The sequence below is a fragment of the Harpia harpyja genome, chromosome 9 (assembly GCF_026419915.1).
Source record: "Harpia harpyja isolate bHarHar1 chromosome 9, bHarHar1 primary haplotype, whole genome shotgun sequence".
In the NCBI taxonomy this organism is placed as follows: domain Eukaryota; kingdom Metazoa; phylum Chordata; class Aves; order Accipitriformes; family Accipitridae; genus Harpia; species Harpia harpyja.
In genome coordinates this window covers 5,516,981-5,539,402 of record NC_068948.1, presented here as the reverse complement: position 1 = coordinate 5,539,402, position 22,422 = coordinate 5,516,981, and the positions used below count along the sequence as shown (strand labels likewise).

The 22,422-nt window shown below is 41.2% G+C and overlaps 1 protein-coding gene across 1 annotated transcript in view; it reads left to right on the top strand.

Moving 5' to 3' along the window:
* The first annotated feature begins 1,558 nt into the window (after window positions 1-1,558).
* The window catches only part of PLCG2 (phospholipase C gamma 2), a 67,733-nt gene continuing 46,869 nt past the window's right edge, over window positions 1,559-22,422 (top strand). The window contains exons 1-2 of the mRNA XM_052796226.1: window positions 1,559-1,581; window positions 7,278-7,516. Of these exons, the coding sequence (XP_052652186.1) occupies window positions 7,321-7,516 (196 nt within the window). The 5' untranslated portion in view covers window positions 1,559-1,581; window positions 7,278-7,320. The remainder of the gene's footprint in view (window positions 1,582-7,277; window positions 7,517-22,422) is intronic.

Here is a 22,422-nt window from a genome sequence, read left to right as displayed (position 1 = left end):
GTGGTGGTGTATTTTGAATGCACTCTTCAGTTCTGTTCCTGGTAAGTCATACTCATTTGAAACCCTCTGATGCTTTTAGCTATGATAAAAGCTTGTTAGTTTGCTTTTGGGAAGAGTTTCCCAGATTGCTCCTACAACTTTTGCTGGATACAATGGACGTTTTCTTCCCTTTCTGACCTAAGCATCTAGGTAGTATTGCTGTTAGTGTTTGTTGCGGTATTTCTTGTCGCTACCCCATTCCAGGTATCATTTTGTTTCAGTAGTTTCTGCATGTATAAGGGTGAAAGTATTAATAAAAAATAATGTTTGACTACTGTTCAACCATTTATAAAGCCGACTGAAATTATGGAAAACTTTTTTCCTCTCAACAGATTAGATTCTAGTCTGTTAAAAGACATGTCCTTTTCACTCCTTTGTGCCAGCTATCAGTGTTGGAAGGAGGGGAGATGAAGAGCTGTCTCCACCAGACTTAGCCTCAGTGTTTGGGAACCAGCATTTGGAACACGGGTTCTGCTGTTGTAACGTGGAGCGGCCCTTGCAGAAATGGTCAAGACCTTCCTCTGCATGGGGAAATCTGTTCCTTGCAGACACTGTCCCATCCCTAGCTTTGGTTTCTAGGCATTTGTTTTGTAGTCTTCTGAAATGGCATGACTTGTTCCCTGAGATGACTTTGGTATTCCACCTATGGATGTAGGGATTTTCCTCAGCTTTATCAAATAGGTCTGGGACAAGAGATTGGCAGTATCTGGGCTTGACCTGAAACCAGCATGTCATGTCCTATCACTACTCTTCTGAATCCCAAACTGGGGAATATTTTTAGTATTGCCAGTCGTAAGCTGAGGTGGTTGTGATGTAGCGCACTCTGTAGTGGATCCCACAAAGCGAGTCAGTGTTAACTTGAAAACGTAACTCCAGTGACAGAAAAGTTTTAAAGCCTTTTTCCGAACTCGCTCCCTCAAGGTACCGTTCAATCCTTTAGCGGGTCTCAGCCGAACGAGTGAAATTTCCTCTTCAGATGAGCAGGAGAACCCACCAACCTCAAACGCTGGGCCGCGGCCAAACCGCCCGCCCTGGCGAGACGGGGGACACCCGGCCCCTCTCCTTCCCGCCTCCGGGGAAGGCTGTGGGGGACGGGGACGGGGGGGGGGAACGTGGCCGCGCCCGGGGCCCTGAGGGGACAGTGACAGCAGGGAGCTCGCCTCGAACCAGCCCCGGGGGCAGGTTGGAGGGACGGCGGCGAGGACGTGTCCCGGCCCGGCTTCCCCTCTCAGGGAGGCAGGGCAAGGGCAGAGCCCCCGGGGGTTGTTGTTGTTGGTGGTGGTGGTGGTGGTGGGGAGGGCTGAGGGGCGACCGGCGGCGGGCTGAGGGGGAGCCCGCGCCATCATCCGCCGCCCGCGGCCCGTCCGGCCCCGCGCGCCAGGGGGTGGCCGCGGGGGGGGGTGTCACGTGACCCCGCCCCTTCCCGGTTACTGCAGAAGCAGAAGTGGGAGTCCCGGAGAGGCGCGGCGGGACGCGGGGAGTTGGGGCACCGGGCACCGGGCACGGCGCCGCCGCGGGAGGTAGCTCCCCGCCCCTGCGCAGGTGAGGGCGTCGCGGCGGTGAGGAGCGGCCGCCTCTCCGCCCCACCGGCTCTGCTCGGGCCCCCCCCGTGGGCAGCAGGTGCCGCGGGGAGCCGGGGCGGGGCAGCCGCGTCCCGCGCGGGGACGGTGGACGCGCGGGAGGGTTTTGTGAGGGGAGGCGAGGGCCGTCGGCGTGAGAGGGCTGGGCAGCAGGCGGGGAGGGGGCTGCGGGGTGTGAGGGAGGGCGCCTGGCCTGAAGCGGGCGAGGGAGCGTGGGGGGTTCCCTGAGGGGAACCCTGCAGCCCCGCGCCTTGCGGCTGGCCCTTCTCCGCCGCAGGCCAGCCCGCTGAAGAAGAAGGAGGGAAACCGTCAGAGGGTCGGCGTGTGCCCGACAGCAGCCCCGCGCCGGGCAGGGCTCTGCCCAGGGGTGAGGGCCCCAGCCTGGGGCCAGGGCTTCAGTCCCCGCCAGGCCGTGGCAGGTGGGCAACCGCCTCGCTGCGGTTCCCCTGCCCAGCTTTTCGCCTCTGAGGGCGGCAGCTGCGTCGCAAAGCTCTGCGCAACGAGCCGTGCGTTGTTTGTTGTTAATTATTAGCGCTGTGGTACTGAACCGGTGTCGCTGCTGGATATCCGTACTGGCGGTGCTGTGCCGAGGCAGCGCCTGCTGGGGTGAGGTGACGTCTGAAATGGATCCAAAGGCAAAGCTAGAGGCAGAGGATGCGACCACCCTTTTGCGGTGCCCAGAGCACATGGGAAAATTTAGAAATTGAGGACTAGCGTAAAACTTTGGATTGCACTTTGTGGTTGACCTTGTGTGCCTGGAAAGCACCTGCTGTGTCGTATGGGTGAAGTTATAACAGAGCACGGATTCATCAGTGCTTATCTGAGATGTTCTTTGCTAGCCTGTATGTTTATAGTTTGCCTTTACTACGGTTTTTCCTCTCTTTCTTTGTGTTACCACTCTCTTAAAGAGAGTTAAGAGTTGTAGACAGATCTTCGGATAAGAATGGTTTGTTTCTGAAACTCTGAAGTACTGTTCTGAAGTAAAACTAAATATACAGGTTTTGGGATAGATTAAGTAGGTGGTTTGGTTTTTTTTCTGTGTCCATGTTCACTTGGTTACTTACAGTGAGTCTTTCTGACTTTTTAGTCCAAATCAGTCAGGCTTTTTGATAAAAAACAGTATTAAAACTACTCTTACACAAACAGTAACAAGTGGTCCGAATTCTGCATGTGGTACAGGACACCATCCAAGTTTAGCTCCTGTAGTGCCCACAGTCAAAGGGCAAGAGTCATGTATTGGTGTCTGTGTCTAAACTAGAGCTTATGATCTGTTTCTGTGATTATTAGCTCACTTGTTGAATCTTGTAAGTGGTGCTGGACCTTCCTACTTTAGGCTTCAATAACTCTTCGGCAGAAGAACAGTGATGTTTCTATTGCACATAAGTTGTAGTTTATACTCTGCTGGTTTAGAGGTATCCAGATAATGGGGTGATGAGGGTCATTATGGAGTTCTGCTGCATGAATGGGTAGAAATATTGTTGATTCAAATAGTTGTGCAGCAATGGGTGTAAGAAAGCTGAGGGGCACCTGTGGGTGAGTGTAAGAAGACTCTTAATATTTAAAAGGTTAGGTCTGATATCAAGGGCTTCCATTAGTACTTTTGGGAGGTCTAATGCGTTTTACTGTTAGGAAGTTCTTTGTGACGTTATTCTTAAACTGGAGCAGGTAGCCAAAACAGTATAGAAGTGGTCAGTTAGATTGATCAAATATTATGATATTCTTTCCACCTTTTCTGACGAAGTAGATATCCTCAGCTACAGTATTGTTTCATAGTAAGTTATAAACTTGGCTTATGACTTAGGATTTAAGTTAGACTAAAACCACCATTCGCTCTGTTTTTGGAAGAAAGAGCTACTTTAAAAGGGGAAGTCCAGTATATTATATTCAGCGGAAGCTGTTTAAGAAGCCACCTCTGAGAGGCAGTTCCTTTGTACTAAGGGCCTAATCTCTCAAAAAACCTGCTGCATTGCCTTTTATTAAACAGCTATATTTAGCAACTCCTTTTCTTGATGTTCTAACTCATGTTTCATTTTACAGCTACACCTTGTACTGTAAAAGGCGGAGCAGATGTGTGTTTTGTTATAGTCTCCTGAAAAACTATAGTCATTTAAAAGCTGAGGTTTTTTTATTGCAGTGAAGTGTTACTAAAGTGGTTAAACCTTGTTCCAAATCATGGCATATTTGTTTTATTACAATTCTTAATGAAAAGAGCAAAGTGAGAAGATGGGATTTCTTTTTTTTGTCAGAAAACCAGACACTGTACAAAGATTTTAATTTAATTTAATTTTTTATTTTCCCTTCCTTTAACTTCTTTTCTTACAAGTCATTGAAGCAAGACAAGATGACTATGGCTATCTTGTTAGATGCAAGCCTGTGATTATCTGATTAGTTCCAGGGAGTCAAAAAGGATCAGTTACATTCTTGCTAAAATCTGCTGTCGCTTAGCACCCTTAAAAGTTGTCCGCTCCCTCTCAGTTGTAGGATTGGGGTATACGTATTTTTTTCAGTATTATAAGGAAAGGGTACTCTATTTTGTTATTACAATAACAAGCTTATAGATAATAAATACCAAATAACCTGTATAACGTTTTGCAAAACATGGAGTGAGACATGGTTCTTGCTGGAGAGCACTTCAGGTTCACTGTGGGCAATGCAGAAGAGGCCACCCTGCAGGTAAGAAGGGATTGTTGTTCGCCTCTCTGTTAGCTTACAAAAAAATAAGTGTTTCTTGAAGTGGTAGAATTTAAAAAGGGATTGGAAAGATTGCACCGGACATCTTCAAAGTCAGACAGATTGCACTGAAAGCAGCTAGTGACATGATGTTGAAACACAGTTTTGTGGTATTAATGAGAGAGAGCAGAAAAGAGCGCTCTTTAGTGAAGAGTAGGTCAGGAGATAGTGACATGGGGTGAGGGGGAGGAGGGTTGGAAGAAGTTACGAAGGGGAAGCGAGAAGTGGCATGGTTGAATTAGCTATCAACACGGAAACTGAAACTGCTTGTGATGGAGAGTAGTGGACTGAGGAGAGGGGAAGAGAACCAGAGGAGATGCTGTGGCTGGTGGCTGCGTGTGCACAGAGATTCTTTAAACCTGTCCTGCTCAGGGATGTGGTTAGGGGGGATGGTTGGGAACTGTGTGGCAGCAGCTCCTGCTACTTGTGTGAAAGTGATACACTTCCTTCTTTGTGCATGGATGACAGAGCAGGTTCCAGAGCATACTGTTTGTAAATGATCTCGCTGAGGAGTAATCAGGCTTGTAATTAGCTGTTCGATGCAATGATGTGTGGGAGACCAAAGCACAGAAACTTGCTAATATTTATAAGAGCTGCTGCGTACACATCTTCTACCTGTTTTGTGCCAGGATGTGTCCCAAGTGTATGCACAAAAATACTCGCCACCTGACATGTGAGTAGAGGGAAAGTAGACTGTGTAGGAGAAACACAGCCATGAAGTTTTAAAGGTGCATAAACCGAGACCTTTTAGACATAGCCAACATTTGTTTCAGTATTTGTATTTACTCATATTTTCCCCTCATTTTCTGTACAGCTCTCAAAGAGACAGTTAGCTGGTTTAAATTCTCATGTAGGTCTCATATAGGTTTAAGTTCTCATATAGTGCAAGAATTTACGCAAGCTGATGTCATTATTTCTTGTGTTATCTTGTCATTGGATTGCTAGGCTTCAATCATGAGCACTTCTTCGCTCCTCCTGATGTAATATCAAGATGACAGCAACACTGGCTGCAGAGCCTGTGAGGTTTCTCAGATTTCAGAGGTCTCTTCGGGCAGCAAACTGATACTTCTACAGTAATACAGGGCAAGAAGAAGAAGAACAAACCTGCTGCGGTTCACCATGGGGGCAGCGTTTTGGTTATCTGAAGATAGCATTGGGAATATGAAAAAAAAAAAATCCTGGGAGAGTAGAAAGATTTTGAGTATGATTCAAATCTGTTGCAAATATCTCTTTTCTCGTGTTGATATCTAGATTGTCAATACTTAGGACAAAATGAATTTCCAGATATTGCTTACAATAGTAGAAATTAAATTATCCTCAGTTTCAAGAATGAAAAGCTTAACTTCCAGTTTGCGTAGAACTCATGAGGTTTTTATGGAACATAATTCTACAAATACCCTAAAACAGTAAGGAAATTCCTATAGGAATGGTGATCTCTGTTAGGAGCTACTTCTGTCTCTATGTCAGTTAGAGAAAATCTCCGTGAGCAAAGGTATCTCACTCCGTGTAAAATAAATAAAAGCAGGTCTGATGCTTGAAAGGAATTCAGTAGGGTCAAAGTGCACATTTTTTGATGTCTTAGAAGACTCTTGAAGTCATCAAACCAAGATAAAATACAGTCAAGGTTGGAACTTTGTTTGAGGAAGTCTGTCTTACTTTGGACCTACTAGTAGCAATTGCCATTTTCTGGGGAAAAAACAGTATTGCTACTTGAAGGCTTCAGTGGTCCATTCTTATTTCTTAGTGCTATGAGGTGCTGTTTTGGTAAAAGTGCATTTGGACAGAATACGTGGTGTGTTATGCTTAGAAATTATACATGCACATCAAATGTAAAATGTGATATACTTACTACAGAAAATCTGCTAGATATTACAGAAAAGGATTCTATTCGTAACTGTACTAGGTACCATTTTTGGCTATTTAATCAAGAGTTGCTTGTGTAACCGTTCCAGGAAGTAATCCTTCCTTGGTTGCCTGTTACACTGGCAAAAAAGTTGGAGGCTTGGTGAGTGAAATAAACTGCCATGGTCAAAGCAATTTGTGCAGTATCATTGCATTTACACTATTTTTTGGTTAGGAGAGGGTGTAGAAAATGTGGCAGAAAATGCTACAGAGATACCAAATAATTGTTCCTTTAGAAGAGGTTTTTAATGTAGTTCTGCTTTAGTTTGAACACTTTTTTTTTTCGTGTTACTGGTGTGTTCTTTAGTTTTCTTTAGGCTTAAATGCTTTCTTTGTTATGACCTGAGTATTATTTTCTCTGGCATTTCAATGGTTTGCATTCTTTGTGTTTTGCTCTTTTGTCCTTATTACTCAGGTATGCTTATATTTGGTCTTTCTTCCAGGTCATCTTTCTTGGGTTTTTTTTCTGCTTTTTTTCTGTCATAATGCTGAGACTTTAGAGATGTAAATCTGCATTTGATGGGGGTGCACATGCAGTTGAAGATGTGCATGCATGAAAGCATAGGGGAAGTTATGCCCCTTAACATAATTTTTGTGTATTTGGGCTAAACAGACCTTGGCTGACTTTGTTTTCGTCTGGAACACTGCGTACTTCTGTGTTAGAAGACTGAGGAAGCAGTTAGTGGTATGGTGCAGCTAGAAGAGAGGCATTGGTCTTGCTGAGAAATTCAGATCACAATTCATTGCATGCAGTAGCTGCTCCACCCAGCTTTTCCTTTTTAATAGATTTTGCAGCAGCACGTCTACCAAAGCGTCACTGGTGCCGCCCTCTGTGAAGACTGTACTTTATTTCAGGATAAAACGGCAAGGATGTTGTTAATGTTAGCCCATGTATCTGCCTTGTATTTGAATGGGCAGGAGTCTCTATTAGGTAGCTTTAACTTACGCAAATGTGATTTTTAAAGAAATAAAAATGCTGTTTTAAATATTGATTTTTCTCCCTTTTCTTTCTTTTTTTCTTTTCAGGACACTGAAAACCGTAAAAGTTTGATTTAAAAAAAAAAAAAAAATGCCCAGAAAGAGTATAGACTATGGAGTGCTGCCGGAGTATGAGAAAAGCCAGATCAAAAGGACCTTGGAGTTGGGAACTGTTATGACCGTATTCAGTCTTAAGAAGAGTAGTCCAGAAAGGAGGACTATTCAAGTCATAATGGAAACCAGGCAGGTAGCATGGAGCAAGACAGCTGACAAGATTGAAGGTTTCTGTGAGTATTTGCAAAGTGTACCTGAACTTGGAGTTACTAATAAATTGATGTAATTGTCAAACACTGATTTAATGAGCCTTTGTTAACCTAATGAATTTTTTGGCTGAAGAGAGTTTGGTAATTTGCTGAGAATATTCTGAATTGTTACATTGTAAATGAGGAATCTTCTGCAGCTCGTTATTTAGGTATCTAACACTACTTAAATATTAATGTGCTTTTACCCTAAGCCCTGTTCTCAAAGTTTTCAGCTTTGAATATGATGGTGCTTGTGTTCTCTGAATTAAGTTACTGAGTGACAACTGTTTTCCATCATTAAGCATCAAGATACCTTGTAAATTCAAGCAAGTAGTACTTCCTTACCTCTTCTCTCTCCAAAAAGAAAAAACCTCCAAATACAAGGAAACTGAATTCAAATTTCTGTTGTCTTAAGGAGTTTCCTGTTTCAGGATAGAAATCATTATTTAGGACCATTGTTGGAAAGTACCAATGACTTACAAGGATGAAGCTGTGAGATATAAGAGGTGGTTTCAAGGTCCTGAGTTGATACTGTCTCTTTAGTTGATATCTGAACTGACTAAACGCACTATTTATAACAAGGTCGGGAAATAGAAAGGGAGTGTAAAGCTACGTAGGACTGTAAAAGCTATGGTAGAAGAATAAAGTGAGACTAATCTTCAGTTCTGACTGAACTCAGCTGATATCAACCAAGCTCAGTCTGTGCTTTTTGGGATTTGTACAGCTCCTGTTAGTATAATGTAATTACAGTGCTTGCATATGACTATACGGTAACTCTTTCTATTTATTACGGGCACAGTTTTACTATGCAACTGCTAAATGGTGTTTGTCTTCAATAAAGGAATTGAATTGTTTGCCTGAATTGCCAGAATCATTTATTGGTCAGCCTCAGCTTATATGAGAAGCTTGGAGTTGAGGAACTGGGGCTATTTGGGAAAAGAAGTTGTGATAAGATGTTGGAGTTTGGAGAGCTGGGATGGCTGAGCAGGTATATTGGAGTGAGAGAATAAATACAGCATGGAGAATGTACAGAGGTGAGAACTGAACTTACTCAGTGAAGACAGGGATTTCAGTGAGAAACAAGTTAAGGTCTCTGAGAAGAAAAAAGGTTTATTAATGTGAGAAAGAGACTGAGGCATAATTAAGGAGGGGAAGGGGGAAAAAAAAAAAAAAGCCATAGATATTGAGACTAAAGCAGATGTTTCTCCCTATAGCATCTTACTGTTTTGGGGGCTTGACTACACATATGCGAATTCCAGTGGGGAAAAAAATCTACCTGATATTGTTTCAGTGCTACTCCATACATAGAGTGGCTGTGACTGGCACCAGTTACTCCAGTAGTGTACCAGACAGGAGCCATGCTCCTGGTATTCTTCCTGGATATGAGTACGCACTAATATGAGAGAAACCAAGAAGGAGGAGAATGGAGTTTGTCCGTTGAGTTGTGGATTTTTAGAAGTTGTTTTTTTTTTATAAATACACGGTAAGTTAAAAATGCATTGATCTGTAAGGTTGCAAAGACAGGCACTGAGAAGTTGCATGATTTTTGAATTGTCTGTGCAGCTTCCCTTCATGTTTCTTACTTAGAAGTATTAAATCTCTGTTTGCTACCGTTTCCATTGATTCCTGTCTCATTTCTTGTGCAGACTGGACCTGCAACTGGAAATATAATGTAGTGGAATGAAAGACCAATTGTCTGGAGGATGTTTTTATCATTGGTGGTGAAAATATGGTCATATGCAGTGTTCTGGGAAAAAGGAAACAGGTCTGGGCACCCTATTTAACGGCTACTCTGGATCATAATCTTGCAGTGCCCCAGTTTCTCATGTGGAAAATGAGGGTAATTATCCCTTCCGATAATGAAGCGTGTGAATGCAAATACATTACTAGTTCTGATATGCCCAGATCCCAAACTGAGGTGTGCCAAAAAAAAGAAGTCCTGAGAGGAGATGAATAATTCAGTTATGAGTGCATGGCTTGAATATGCTTAGCAAATAAAGCCTAAATATGCACAGAGCAGTAAGATTAAACCAAAACAGAAAATGACCCCTTAGTGGGTGAACAAGCCATTAGAGTCCCCTGGCAAAAACAATATGTGATCATGTAGTTGAAGACTTATCTTAGCCATTTGCACAGAGGGGCTGAATTTAAAGCTGTGCAGACTATGCATTCCAGATTTTGGGGTCAACTTTTTCAGTGCTTGACTTGTAATCTTTTATCAAAGCTTCCTGGGGGTGGTGTGTGTTTGTGGTAATACATCCTGATAATTAAATAGTTCGCTCTATGCATAGATTTTAACACTTTTAAAAGAAGGTGAATATTGTAATTTGACTCTTACACCTGGATAATCCAGCAGGGTAATGACTTGCTTCCAGTTACACAGGCAGTCATTACTAGAACAGGGAATATAGCTACAGACCTGTGACTTACCCAAAGGCCATCTGCTTCTCTCACCGAAAATTGTAGTACTGCAGCAGTTTTTTTAATTGAGCAACATTTAGGTGACCTTTATAATGATGGAAACTTCAGGTCTGAGAATATGTCATACTCTAAAGCACAAATATGCAAAATAATGTTTTGTCGTCTTAAAAAGCAATGAATCTGCCCAAAACCAGGATGTATTTTGCAGGCATTGTTTCAAAATATGATGTGAACAGTTGTTACAATTTGCAGTGAACTGTATCTGATCTACTTGAAATGAAAGTCACTGCAGCTTTAACTTGCTGACAGTGTTTTTGCTGAAGAGGAAGGAAATATTTTATTTGTTTAGTTAGTTAAATGTTGCTATTACTTCTTTTGACTGAGACTCAGGCTTTCTTTTGCTTGAAAAGTGGAAAAATTATGGATTTGAAGCTTTCATATTTGATAATTGAATGGATGGGCTTCTTGAATGCCAATGACAGGGGGATTAACATTTTTATTTCTCTGGAGCTGTACTGAGGAGATGGTACCAACTTTGTGGTAGGAGAAAAGTTGTTTTGGCTTGTATATATAAATGTATATATGAATGACCCCAAGTATTCACTGGTGGATTGTGTTGAATTTGTGAAAAACAAACCCCACATTTTTGGCTAGGTGGTTTTTTTTTTTTTAGTGGCTGAGGGCATAGAATTATAATCTCAAGTATTATATTGTTTAATATGCTTGGGCTGTACAAGAAATAATATTTGTGATGCGATCTTAATGGTTGCCATTTGCATGTGCTACAGTCCAATAAGAATTAATATTCAGTATGGGTGGGAAAGTTAAGATGGCTTCCTGTCGTGTGTGTGCCATTTTAACTCAAGTTTGGCAGCTGCTCTTTACAGAAGGCAGAAAACTGAATGTTTGCATGTCCTATGGGGTTTGTGTTTCTAAATCAGATAGTGAGGAGAGTTCTTAAGCTTTGGGACACAAAAATAGGCTGCTAATAGAGAAGATGGAGACCAACTGTTATACTTTATTTTAATACTCTTCCTTTGGAAATTAAGGAAAAAAAGGTCTTTTTCTCTCTCTAACTGCCCTAGTGTTGGGAATTTTGGATGTCATGGTGCTGATTTTCTTGCTGGTGAACCGTAAATTTGTGAAGGACACTCAAATTCCTCTAAGCCAGAGTTGTTCATAATTATTACAAGAGCCTTTTTCAAGTTTGGTTAATGTTATTTTGGAATTGATTTAAGTTAAGCCTTACAATAACAAAAATGCAGCTACTCTTATTCTGGAATGAATTGACCTGTGCAAGGGAGATGTAGGATTAGCTATACTGAGATAAATGTTTAGACAACCCCATGGCCCCGAATGTGGCAGTACTGTGTATTTTAAATTGTGTTACTCTTGAAAAGGTCTATTTCATTAAAAACCTGTCAGCATTTCTGTTTAGAATAGAGCAAAAGAGTTGCTGAAATTATGGCTGTTTCCTGCTCAGGGCAGATGTTTTTCTCTGGATGAGTAAGTAAAATGGTAATACCTTTCTTTAGAAAGCTCTTTCTAGACCCAGGCCTTTGGTGTGGTAAGGAGTGAGGATATACAAAAGCTGGGAAATCTGGTTTAAACAGTCTCTGTCTTCATTGTGTGGCTCAGACCACACAATGTCTAAGTACTGGAGATTTTACATCAACCTTCTGAAAGACTTGAGTCGCCACAAAAGGAATTTTCTAACAAAAATGAACTGGGGAAGAACCTCCGTATTTTCCTCTAAATGAAAGAATACACGTTGTTTGTGTCCTTTAGGGAAGGATATGCTATTTCAACAGTAGATCAAAAGGCCAAATTTTAAGCTGATACATATCAAGTAAGTCCTCTCACTTTAACAGAGCAACTGAGGTTTTTGGTCACTTTTTTAGCTTGGGAGTTAGTGCGGTGCTGAGAATGGTGCTACACAATTTCTTAATTCTTCAAATACAGGGTTTTATTTTGGCTTCTGGTAAGTTCTAGCTTTACAAATCAGAGACAGACCATTATGTACCAGCTCTTCTACTGCTGCTAGTCCTCCCTGCCCACCTGCAAGAGAGAGGAAGGCGCAACCCATCAGCGTCTGCTCACACCCTTCCTGAGTTGTCCTAACAGTGTTGGTAACCTGTGCATGAACAGTCTTTCTTTCCTGTAGAGCTGTGCAGGCAATAGTTGTTTAAGTCAAGTGAGTTCTTGGATGGTATTTCAGTTTTCATGAGGTCAAGCTAGTTGTTGAACTTGTCCAAGCTAATCAGACTTGCTGAAGACAGTACATTTTGCTGTTTGTAAGGAAGCTCTGATCCTCTTGTACAATCTGCGTTTCTTGGGTTTACTGTGATTCTTCTGTTGTAAAATGTAATGCTTTGTAGGTCCAAATAAAGATTAAGTGACTGTGGGGTCCCTTTCCTTTCTTTTTTGCCTGTAAAGTTAGGAGAGACTGGTAAATGAGCACCTTTAAAGAAAAGTTAAATAAAATTTATCCATGTTTTCCATTTTGTGGGAGCTTCAAGTTTCCTTCTAGATGAAAGGAGAAAGATTAGCAATGGAAAGAGAGGGGCTGCCCGTCCTGGAGTATTTTTCAGGTTTAGTGGAGGTCAGGAAGGTTTTTAGTGCTGCTGCTCTTTCAGTCACTTGCTAAGACTGTAGAATATCTTACGTATGCCTTTCCTACATCAGCTGGGTCCAACACAACCCATTGTCAAAACAAGAATGGGTAGAAGGGAGCAATGCACCTTTGAGAAATGTTTTTATTGAGGATGTTTGGCATGCAGGGTTCCATTAGTGTATTAAAATGAATGCCAGCAACATGTGCTTCCTGCAGAGAGCTATGCAAATAGCTGAAGGAAGCAGGTCTGAGCTAGATGTGACTGTGTTCACCCATGCTTGGGCTTCTTTTAGTCATCTTGCTATTGTTCTATACATAGAGACATTTTAGATGCCCTAATAGCTCTAAGAGCATCCGAGGGAAATAATTGTAGATGCTGGCTACAAAATGTCGGAGCTTTTTCTTCTGCTTCTTATTTGTTAATGGTGTTTCTTTGTATTCTGCATCGTCCTCATTTTAAGCTGTTAAAGATAACGGAAAGTTTGCTAGGTGGGCTATGGGACTGCTTGTGGGGATCAGAATCTCAGCACTGTTGATCCTAAGTTACTTAGGTCATCAGTGGCAAAAGATTAGTTTAACTTCTGATGACGAATGTTTTTCCCTTGAGGAGTTGTGATTTGTTCCCCCCTCCCATACGCTTTGTATGTTGCAGTGTGGTATTAATACTTCATCAGATCACCCATGCTTTGAAGCCATTGTGGTGTTCCCTCCTCCCTCCCCCCATTTATATTTCTTGGTATGCACACTATGGTTTCAGTGGAGCCCCTGTCACTGATTTCATTAGGAGAAATTTGCTCCATTTCTTGGATGAGAAGTAAGTTTTGGTGAGCATTGCAGTAGTACTGCGCCATGGATAGACTGACCTGGCGAATGGTTAGTGACTGATGCAGAATGTGTGGGGTCTTGGGGAGTGAGGGTTATAAATAGCAATGGTATTTCTGACTGTGCGTGAAATAACTTTGAAGTGATATTAAGCTGATAACTTACAAGGCTGGTCTCACCTGTCTGCCCAGATAGTCAGTTGAGAGAATGAAAGGCTCCTCCAGAGCAAAGTTTAGTTCCTGCTCCGAATTACTGTCTGCTGGAGTCTCTTGCTCTGGCCATTGAATATATAAAAAGCATAGTAACACCAGCTTCCTAACTCTGAGGCACTGTGGGGTTTTTGTGCTTTGTTTCTTTCATCTATACAGTTGGTTTAAGTATGTGAGTTCTGTTGCAAAGCACTGTAAATGTAAAAATGTAATTGGAAGTTTGAGAGGAATTTGGAGTGTAAAAGACAGCACAGAAATAAAGGAGCACTTTTTGCAGGACTGTGGGTCTAAAACCCATGGCACTAGATATGCAGCTGATATCAGATACTATTGCCAGGAAAAATAAGCAAATCTCTTAGAAGGCTAGGGTGGACCACAGTCTTCCCCCACCACTTTTCCTTGCTGTAGCACAGCCTGACTTAGAAGCTGCCTGGCAACTTTATGTAGCAGGGGAAAGTGTGTGTGTGTGTAATGTGTTTTTCATTGAGTGATACCTTGTGCAAGTGGGACCCAGTATGACTTGGCTATGGATCATTTACCCATAGGTTTTATTGACCATTGTACGTTTGTGGGTTGGCAATTTAAGAACTACAGATCTTGATAACTATAGTAGTGCTAAACTAACTTTTTCTTTACCAACACGTAAGAGAAGGAAACTTCAGTTTCCTTGTACAGAAGGAATTTGCTTGTTTAATTTGTAATAGGCCCTTTTCTTGCAGAAACTAATTTATGCATACTAGATACATGACTGTGAAGCTGTGACTTACTAGCATGATTTATTGCAGTGTGTTGCTCAGCATGTCACTTCCTTATGGTTCTGCTGTGTGTTTTTATTGCATGTTTTCCCTTTACAACTGTGCGTGGGTCTGCGTGGTGGCCCTTGGGTCACACATACCCTGTGTTGTTTCTCCCTGCTTAAAACTGTCATAAGCTGGCCACACAATGGATATGTGTTGTACAGTCCTCATGGTATCTGGGGGTCACTTCTGCCTCCACGTCAGCTACTCTGCTGCGCTGTTTCTTTGCTAGGATACCAAATGGCCCACAAACAAGTGTACTGTCATAGCTGAGATAGTGGTGGAGGGAACTACTGGACAGCAATGAAAAGCAGAGGGGAAGGAAGGGGTGACTGAGAGTGAGAAGTGCTTGTCACTATTCTGCTAAGAGACATGTCTGTGCGACTGGCACCTGGGGTTCGCTGACTGAAAGTACATTTCAATACTACTAAATAAGGCCTCCTAAATTTCCTCGTATTATGGTATACACATTTATATGCACATAAATAAGTTGAGGCCCGAAGAGGTTATGGTATTTAAGCTTGTAGAGCAAGTAGGTGGCAAGGCGTAAATCTCCAGGAAGCTGATCCGTAATGGATATTTCATTCTTTATCAGATGCAAAGTGCTTTAAGGATAATTATTAAGCGAAAGTTTGTGGTGACTTGAGTTTGATTAGTCACTGGAAAATATGTGAGTTTCTGCATACTCTTCCATGAATCCTTGTGTTAAGTGATGATTCACAGCCAGGAAAATTTATGCTCCGAGAAATCTGTGGTGCCTTCCTTGAATGTGCGAGTGTGTGTTTCTCTGTAATACAAGGATGCATGTTTCAAGGAAGATTCTGTTGAGAACATAAGATGATTTCTCTGTTTTTGATTACCTAGGAATTATTTTTTCATGTGAAGAGGTGGCCTGCTTTTGTGAAATGATTTAAACCATATTTTAATCCCTTAATCTTTGGAAAAGAAAGATCACCTATCTTTTTGGATGTTCCTGATTTATTGCAAAATACTCAAGAAAAAAAATCTAGTGACCATTTAGTTGTGCAAGCACACACCAAAAAGTAGGTTTAAAGCATTGGACAGCCATGCTTAGGGAAAGGTCATATAATATATCAGCTGTTAAAATGCTCCTTCTGTATGTAGACCAAGAGGTTAGGGTATAAGTAAGGTTGAAAGAGAAAAGGGATTAAATGTGTTGGTATAAATTTATTCTGAAAACTCTCTGTTTCTCAGAGGATGAAATACCTCTGTTTGGGAATGGCAGAGATGCAGACCTCTTGTCAATGTAATTGCAAAATTATGAAGCAGAGGAATAAAGGCTACTTATATTGAGGCTTTTGATGCTAGTGATATGCCTCATTATAAAGCATAGTAACCATTTGTTTTTTCTTCAGTCCAGACCTTTATTAATGCTGTAGGACTATCTTATACCTTTTTTCATTTTTAATAGAAAGCTATGACTGACAATGCATAACATTTTATTTTAGGATTAACGTGGACTGCTAATTTCACATTGTCTCTCTTCTCCTGTTTTTTCTGTAATATTTTTCCAGAGTTTGTAGAACAAAATGACTGTGGCCCACTTTTTTTAAATACATTTGCCATCTCAAATTCATTTAGTGTTACTGATCTTTCATCTAACCTGTGAAAAGGAATTATCAAAGATTAAGTTCACTTGAGATTTTCTTCCTGCTGAAAAGAGGAGATTTTACAGAATTTGTTCTCTAGAATATTATTTAAAAAAAAAATAAATTAAACCAAGTTGAATTTTCATGTTTCACAGGTATATTAAGAAAGGGATTGAATGGAAACAAAGAACTAAGTAAATTCACGTTATATGTAGAATTAGAACCTGTGGGAGCTGCTCTGTTTTTTCTCGATCTGCAAGATTGCGCTGTGTTTGTGTTTTCAAATTGTCTTACATTGCCAAGCAGAAATCATTAGTTTCTGCAGAGTGTTGCACCTGGATATTTAGTGATCAAAACTCACCGGAGAAGCAGTGCATCTGTAATACAGTCATGTAGATAACAGGACCAGATCAGGCCATATACGATTTACAGGGTGAGGTGAAATGCAGGTATGTATAATTTAATGTAAAGGCAGTCTTATGTATGTTGCCACAGGTGCTGCTGTTCTAGCTAACAAGGGTTGGGTTTTTTTTTTTAATCTTTATTGTTGTATTTTGTGAATTTGATCCTGCAGCATGTTTTCCCTGAAATTAAATTTCACTAATTTTGCTTTTAAAATCTTTGCTAAAATGACCTGGTTCTGTGCATCCTTTTGGCTGTCAGATACGTTGGGAAACTTAAAAAACTAACACCTAAGAGGCCGTTTATGCAAGTGGCTTACATTCTTAAACATAGATGGGGATTTTTTTTTTTTTCCATAGGTTAAATAGCTAAGTCATTTAATTAGTAGAATTGTTAATGCCAATGTGAACTTCCTCTGTGGTGGAAAACTTATTTTTTCTCCCTTTGGAGAAGATGTTATAAGCATTTACAGCATCTGTACCTTTCTGGGAGAAGTGATGAGTATCTACATATTCTGCTGAGGAGTGTGAAATGAGTGCTTCTTTTGGCTTGAATGTTAGAGTTGACCTTGCTAGTTTCTAGTAGTGACGACTACTTTTTTTTTTTTTTTTTTTTTTACTGCTAGCAGAACTTCTTTCTGCCTGAATTTCCTTACTTTTTCAGACATAAAGTAGTAAGTAAACTTAAGTCACATTGAAAACCTCAAGTCCATATTCTGTCATTTTCTTTCTGTATTCTGGATACTGTTAAAAACCAGTATGTCATTGCAAAAGCGAATCCACTTCTTGCTCTTTGCGGAGTATCTTTTCAAAGGAACATTAAAATCACCTTTTTTCTCTTTTGAAATTGCTGTGTTTCAGTTGTTACCCAGGGGATCTTGGTGTAAGTCTTCAGCTGAGTATTTAGAGCTTGGTTTCTGTGGTCAAATGAAAAAAATAAATGTGTGTAGCCTTTAGCTGTTCTCAAGTAATTTCTTCCCTTTAGCAGCTCAGTTCTGCAGTGTTTGATGCTAACTTACAATGACCAGACTTCCTGTCATGGCTAGCCGGCAAAATGGGGATGGAATGAACTTCATAGACCTGAGTACCCCCAATCTGATTGATCAAAGTGAGTGCGAGATGTAGGTACTCCAGTACACTTTCCCCAAAGTCAAAGTTTTACATGGCAACATTCGTGTTTTGTTTTGTTGCATGAAGTAGAATGTAAACTTTTATGGACACATATGTGAATTTTACCCAATTTTTATCTCATTTTGTGAAGGTGCCTTTTAATTTTTAATATGAAACCAATAGCCATTTGAGATGTATGGGCCCTTGAATTCAGAGCTCAAACTGGGAAGGGCTGTATGTTGTTGCTCTACTGAGCAGTCCAGGGAGAAGTTGTTAATTTTAATGGTAATTTGTTGTTACTGTACACGACAGCTCTGCGTGACCTGATTACTTAAAAATCTGTGGGTTTAAAATGTGCACTTCTCTAAAGCTTACGTCAGTCACACAGCTAAATCCCCGGAGGACCCCTTGGAAAGGTAGTCATGTGTGCTTTCTCAAGATGCACTGCACCATTTCTCATGTTCTGTCCTTGTAACTGAGTTTTCAGATAATTTTGTGGTTTACCTGTAATGACTTCCCTGGGCCACTGAATGCCTCACTAAATTTTGCTGTTTGTATGAGCTGAATTACTTTCCATGCGACATCGGTACTGTCGTGCTGCAGGAGATTTCTGCTTTCATGTGACTTTGTCCTTCCCTGAGAGAAGCCTCACCTTGTTCCTTTTAGTCGCACAAGATCTGCATTTCATTGCTGCTCTGAATAGAACAGGCTGCTAAGACACACCTTGTATAGTTAATCTTTAATTTTGCAAAAGTGAGAACAAAGCCATTGTTCTCACTAACCACTCTGAAGTACATTTGCAAAAGGATACTAAAGGCTTTCTTCATTCACTGGGTGCTCTTTTGCATATAGGCTATGTTGCAGGGGACAGTTTCTGCCTTTCGAAATGAAACCTTCTTTGGAATATTTTGTAATGCAAATTGTTGAAAAAAAAATATGGATTCTGAAAACTGGTTCTTAAGTGCAGAATGTTGCTATATATATACACACATGAAAATGCTAATATATTCATAGAGAGAATGCCCACCCCATGTCTCGGTCCACAGCACTTAGGTGATCAGAGTCCCTTATTTTCCTCTCCGAAACATTGCCAGTAGTTTCCCTTTAGTCTTCTTGAGACTTACTGAAAATACCTGCTGAAGTAAAGAATGCTCATGGCCTGATTTCTGACTCTGTAAGCCTCCTTTGAATCTCTCTGTAGGCTTTTTCTTACTCATTGAGTACATAACTGAGCTCTGATCCAAGCATCGTTTGTGGCTACAGACACTGAGAGAGTCCTGGGGACTTTGGACTTTGCATCAGGAGCCTTATCTTACAAGACTCTGTAGTCCATAATGCCAGTCTCAGTTGAACTCTTACACTGCTTATCGAGACTTGTCTGTCAAGGATACCTTGCTAGGTTGACAGCCTCTAAGGTTTTTTGACTTACCCATGTATATACAATTTGCCTGACTTTCCAGCCTAAAATTACCTGACTTGCCTGAAGCTAATCAGCACAAACATGCCTTCCTTCAGTGGACTTATATGGGCACTTCCAGCTAACATAAGGTGTTCTGCTGTTGGCATCAGCTGTTTTTAAGCAGGGTCCGTTCCCTAACCCAGTTGTCTGTTTGGGTGCTGAATGGTTGTGCTCCCAACCAGAGGTGGGTGTTGCCTGAGGACAGGGGTGGACAGAGGCAGAACTTCTCCCTTTGAATAGCAGTGCTGGTTTCTTCTCTCCTTCTGGAAGGAAGGACAGTGTTGTGTGAGGAGCACAGTGTTGTTGTGTACAGCCATGTAATGTTAGCAGTTCTGTTCACGTTGTTCTCTACCTGTGCTTACCTTATGTCTTGTCTTCTGCTCATCTTGCACAGTACCTACTGTAGTGGAATCCAAGTTCTGTTTTACCGTCTGCCTCTAAGTGTCACTGAAGGAAAGGTAACAGCAATTCATACCTATAAGTGTGTGACTAAATGTGATCACTACTGCCAGGTTATTTTAATGGAGATCAGTAGAGATGTTGAGGATCAAAAGTTTATTGTTAAGTTTATGGCAGTAAAGAGCTCTAGCAGGTGCTCTGGAAGGCACTGAGCAATTAATTTGTGCAGTCTTTGGAAAGTAGCTATGTAGTAGTGTAATGATCCATTGAATTAACTGATTTGCTGAACAACACACAACAGCAGGAGCTGAAGTTTAGCAGCTTCAGGCTCTGAACTGCCACGAGTACTGCATGTCCAGATCAGAGCCTGAAACAGGATGGTAATTGAAGGTGTCTTGGAGTCCGATCTTGTTAAAGAGCCACCTGAGGGAATTGTCAGAATCAAAGGGTGACTGATGAGGCTGCCAAGGAGATCCTTTTAACCCGTGGAAATAACCACATAAAAGAACGGATGAAATGTAAACTAGTATTGTAGGGTTTTTAGAGTGGCACTAGACTGGGGCTGGGGACCAAATGCGTTGGGAGTGTCCTCCTTGTCTTGCTGGGTGTGAGTCAGCTTCTCTACAGGGCATACTTTGATTTATGTTTCCTCGGGAAATGCATTAATCTTGCACTATTTTATGGAAATCGCACCTGCAAGTGTATTGGATTTGATCTGACACTGCAAGCGTCCAGGTCTGTCCTTTTTTTCAGGTGTATCAGGCCCCAGGAATATCTGTGAAGCTCTGCAATTTGCACGTGGGATTGAGAAGGAGGAAGGCTCCAGTACTTCAAAGCAGTAAGAAGACAGAGTGTCCAAGGCGCTGTGCTTGTAGTTCTGGCACAGGCATGAAGTAACATTTTAATTGTTCAGTGACAGATTGTGCTATAAAAAGTTCACAGTAACTGCGTAACAGCTAAGTTGGTACAGCTGATTTGCTAATCTGAGTGTGAAACATGTTGCAGCTTTTCCTGGCCTGTTCCTTTCTTGATTCAGTTGGGATCAGCCGTTCTGGACTTAGTGGGCATCGTGTGGAGTGCGCTGGGTGACTCCAGACTACCTGGGGAGACAGCAGAGCTTAGTGCAAGACCAAAATTTATGCTTGCTGTGCATGTGTCTCTTTTCCCCCTTTGATCTTCTGCCTTGGCTTTTGTTTCAGTAATATAGAATAATACATCCTAAATGACACCATAAAATGTCATTAAAATATATGCAGGTAGTTTCTATTCATTTTCTGAAACTATAGCAAGTATTATGTCTTTCTGTAAAAATCTAAATAATGTTTAATAAGACTTGAGGTTTGTACATCTGTTTCATATATTACTTAAGTGAATGTAACGATATCTTGCCAGAATTTTGTAGGACATATATGTTGCCTGAAAAATACAGGAATGTAAAATTCTGAATTTGAGGGTTTTTATATAAATATTCTCTCTTTCTCTCCTTCTAATTTTGTTCTCTTGCTGAACCGTTCCTCCTTTTACTGAATGTTCAGCAATTAGGGTATAGTAATCTCTTTTTCAAAGACCAGTCAGAGAAACAATAATATGGTTACTTGTGCATACAAAAATCTTTGTGGCTAGATGTATATACACATATGTTAACACAGGAGAATGGGATGGTAGACTGAAAGGTTGTAATGCAAGGAAAAGAACTGTAGTGAGTATATGTAACTGAGGGGAGACATTGAGTAAGTTTGTGTGTTTGTTTCAGAGGTCAGTATGAGGTAAGAGCCACTTGAAATGACAACAGCAATGCAGGTTGTGAAATCTGTTTTATCGCTGCTTATAGTTTATATTTTGAGGGGGTCTTTGTGGTGTGGTGTTCATATGCGTGGATTTATAGGAGTCTGAAGTGAAAGGTGTGCTTCACTTTGAAGTTAAAACTGTTTTTCAGCAGGAATTTGTTGGGTGAAGGGAAGGCAGAAGAGGTGACTGGGGTTGCTCTTGCCCATGATTAGAATGAGCCAGCGTGGTGCGCAGTCCTGTGCTGTTTATTGCAGCCATGCAACCTCCTTCTCTCTCCGTTTGCATCCTGATTCTTCTCTGTTGATATTAGCATGAATTGGTGGGCTTAGATCATCTTTTTCAGATGGTAGCATTTTGAGATGGATATTCGGATACACTGCTAGGGATCTAAGTGAGACTCTGGATGGTAAGGGGTCAGAGTCATCAGTAGGAGCTTTTGGTTGCTGGTCATTTATAGTCATGTCATGAATTTATTTTAGAAGTTTGCATCTAAATTTAGGGGCCTTGGCCAATCAGGTGTGCAGATCTTATGAGATGTTTTTATGGTTTGAGAGGGTGGCTGAGACACAGAGGTTGAGACATTAAAAGCTCTATCTTGAAGATAATTACCCTTAGACAAATTAGTTTAAGAAAGATGCTTGTGTCCTACGATTAGTTCAGGTTAACCTTTGAGGTCCTGTTTTCCAAGGTAAGTTGTTTAATGACTGGGAGAAAGGAGTGTCAGGTGGAAAGTTTGGCCTGGGATACTTTGCAGAGAATAAGAAATTCCAAGGTGAATTAATGTTTCATCATCGGGATTTTATTGATGAACTTCCTTGCTTGTCTCTCCTCCCTTTCTGTATTGGCATTATAGAAACCCAGCGTTACAGAGGCAGAAGCTTTAACCAGTGTTCAGTTCCCCTCCATTGGCAGCAGAGTTGCTTTTTCATTATGTTATTAACTGTCTTCTTACTGATGAGGTGCTTATTTAAACCAGTTTTTTTAATATTGTGGCGTTCTTAAATGCGTGGACAGAAACCCTCAGCTATTTTCCTTGGATCTTGCTAGGTCTGATAAACACATTTCAAGAGCACGCCTGAAATGTTTTTCTTCACTCTTCATCCTGTAGCTCGTAAGTCAAGACTGTCCAGAAGTGGGAAGAGCTGTTTATTTGTCTGGTCCACAGGCAGAACAAAACCACTTCCTCAGTTTTCTAATAAGTATCTTATCTTGAGAGTGCACATATTTCTATTTCAGTGCTGTCTCACTACAGTTATGCAGG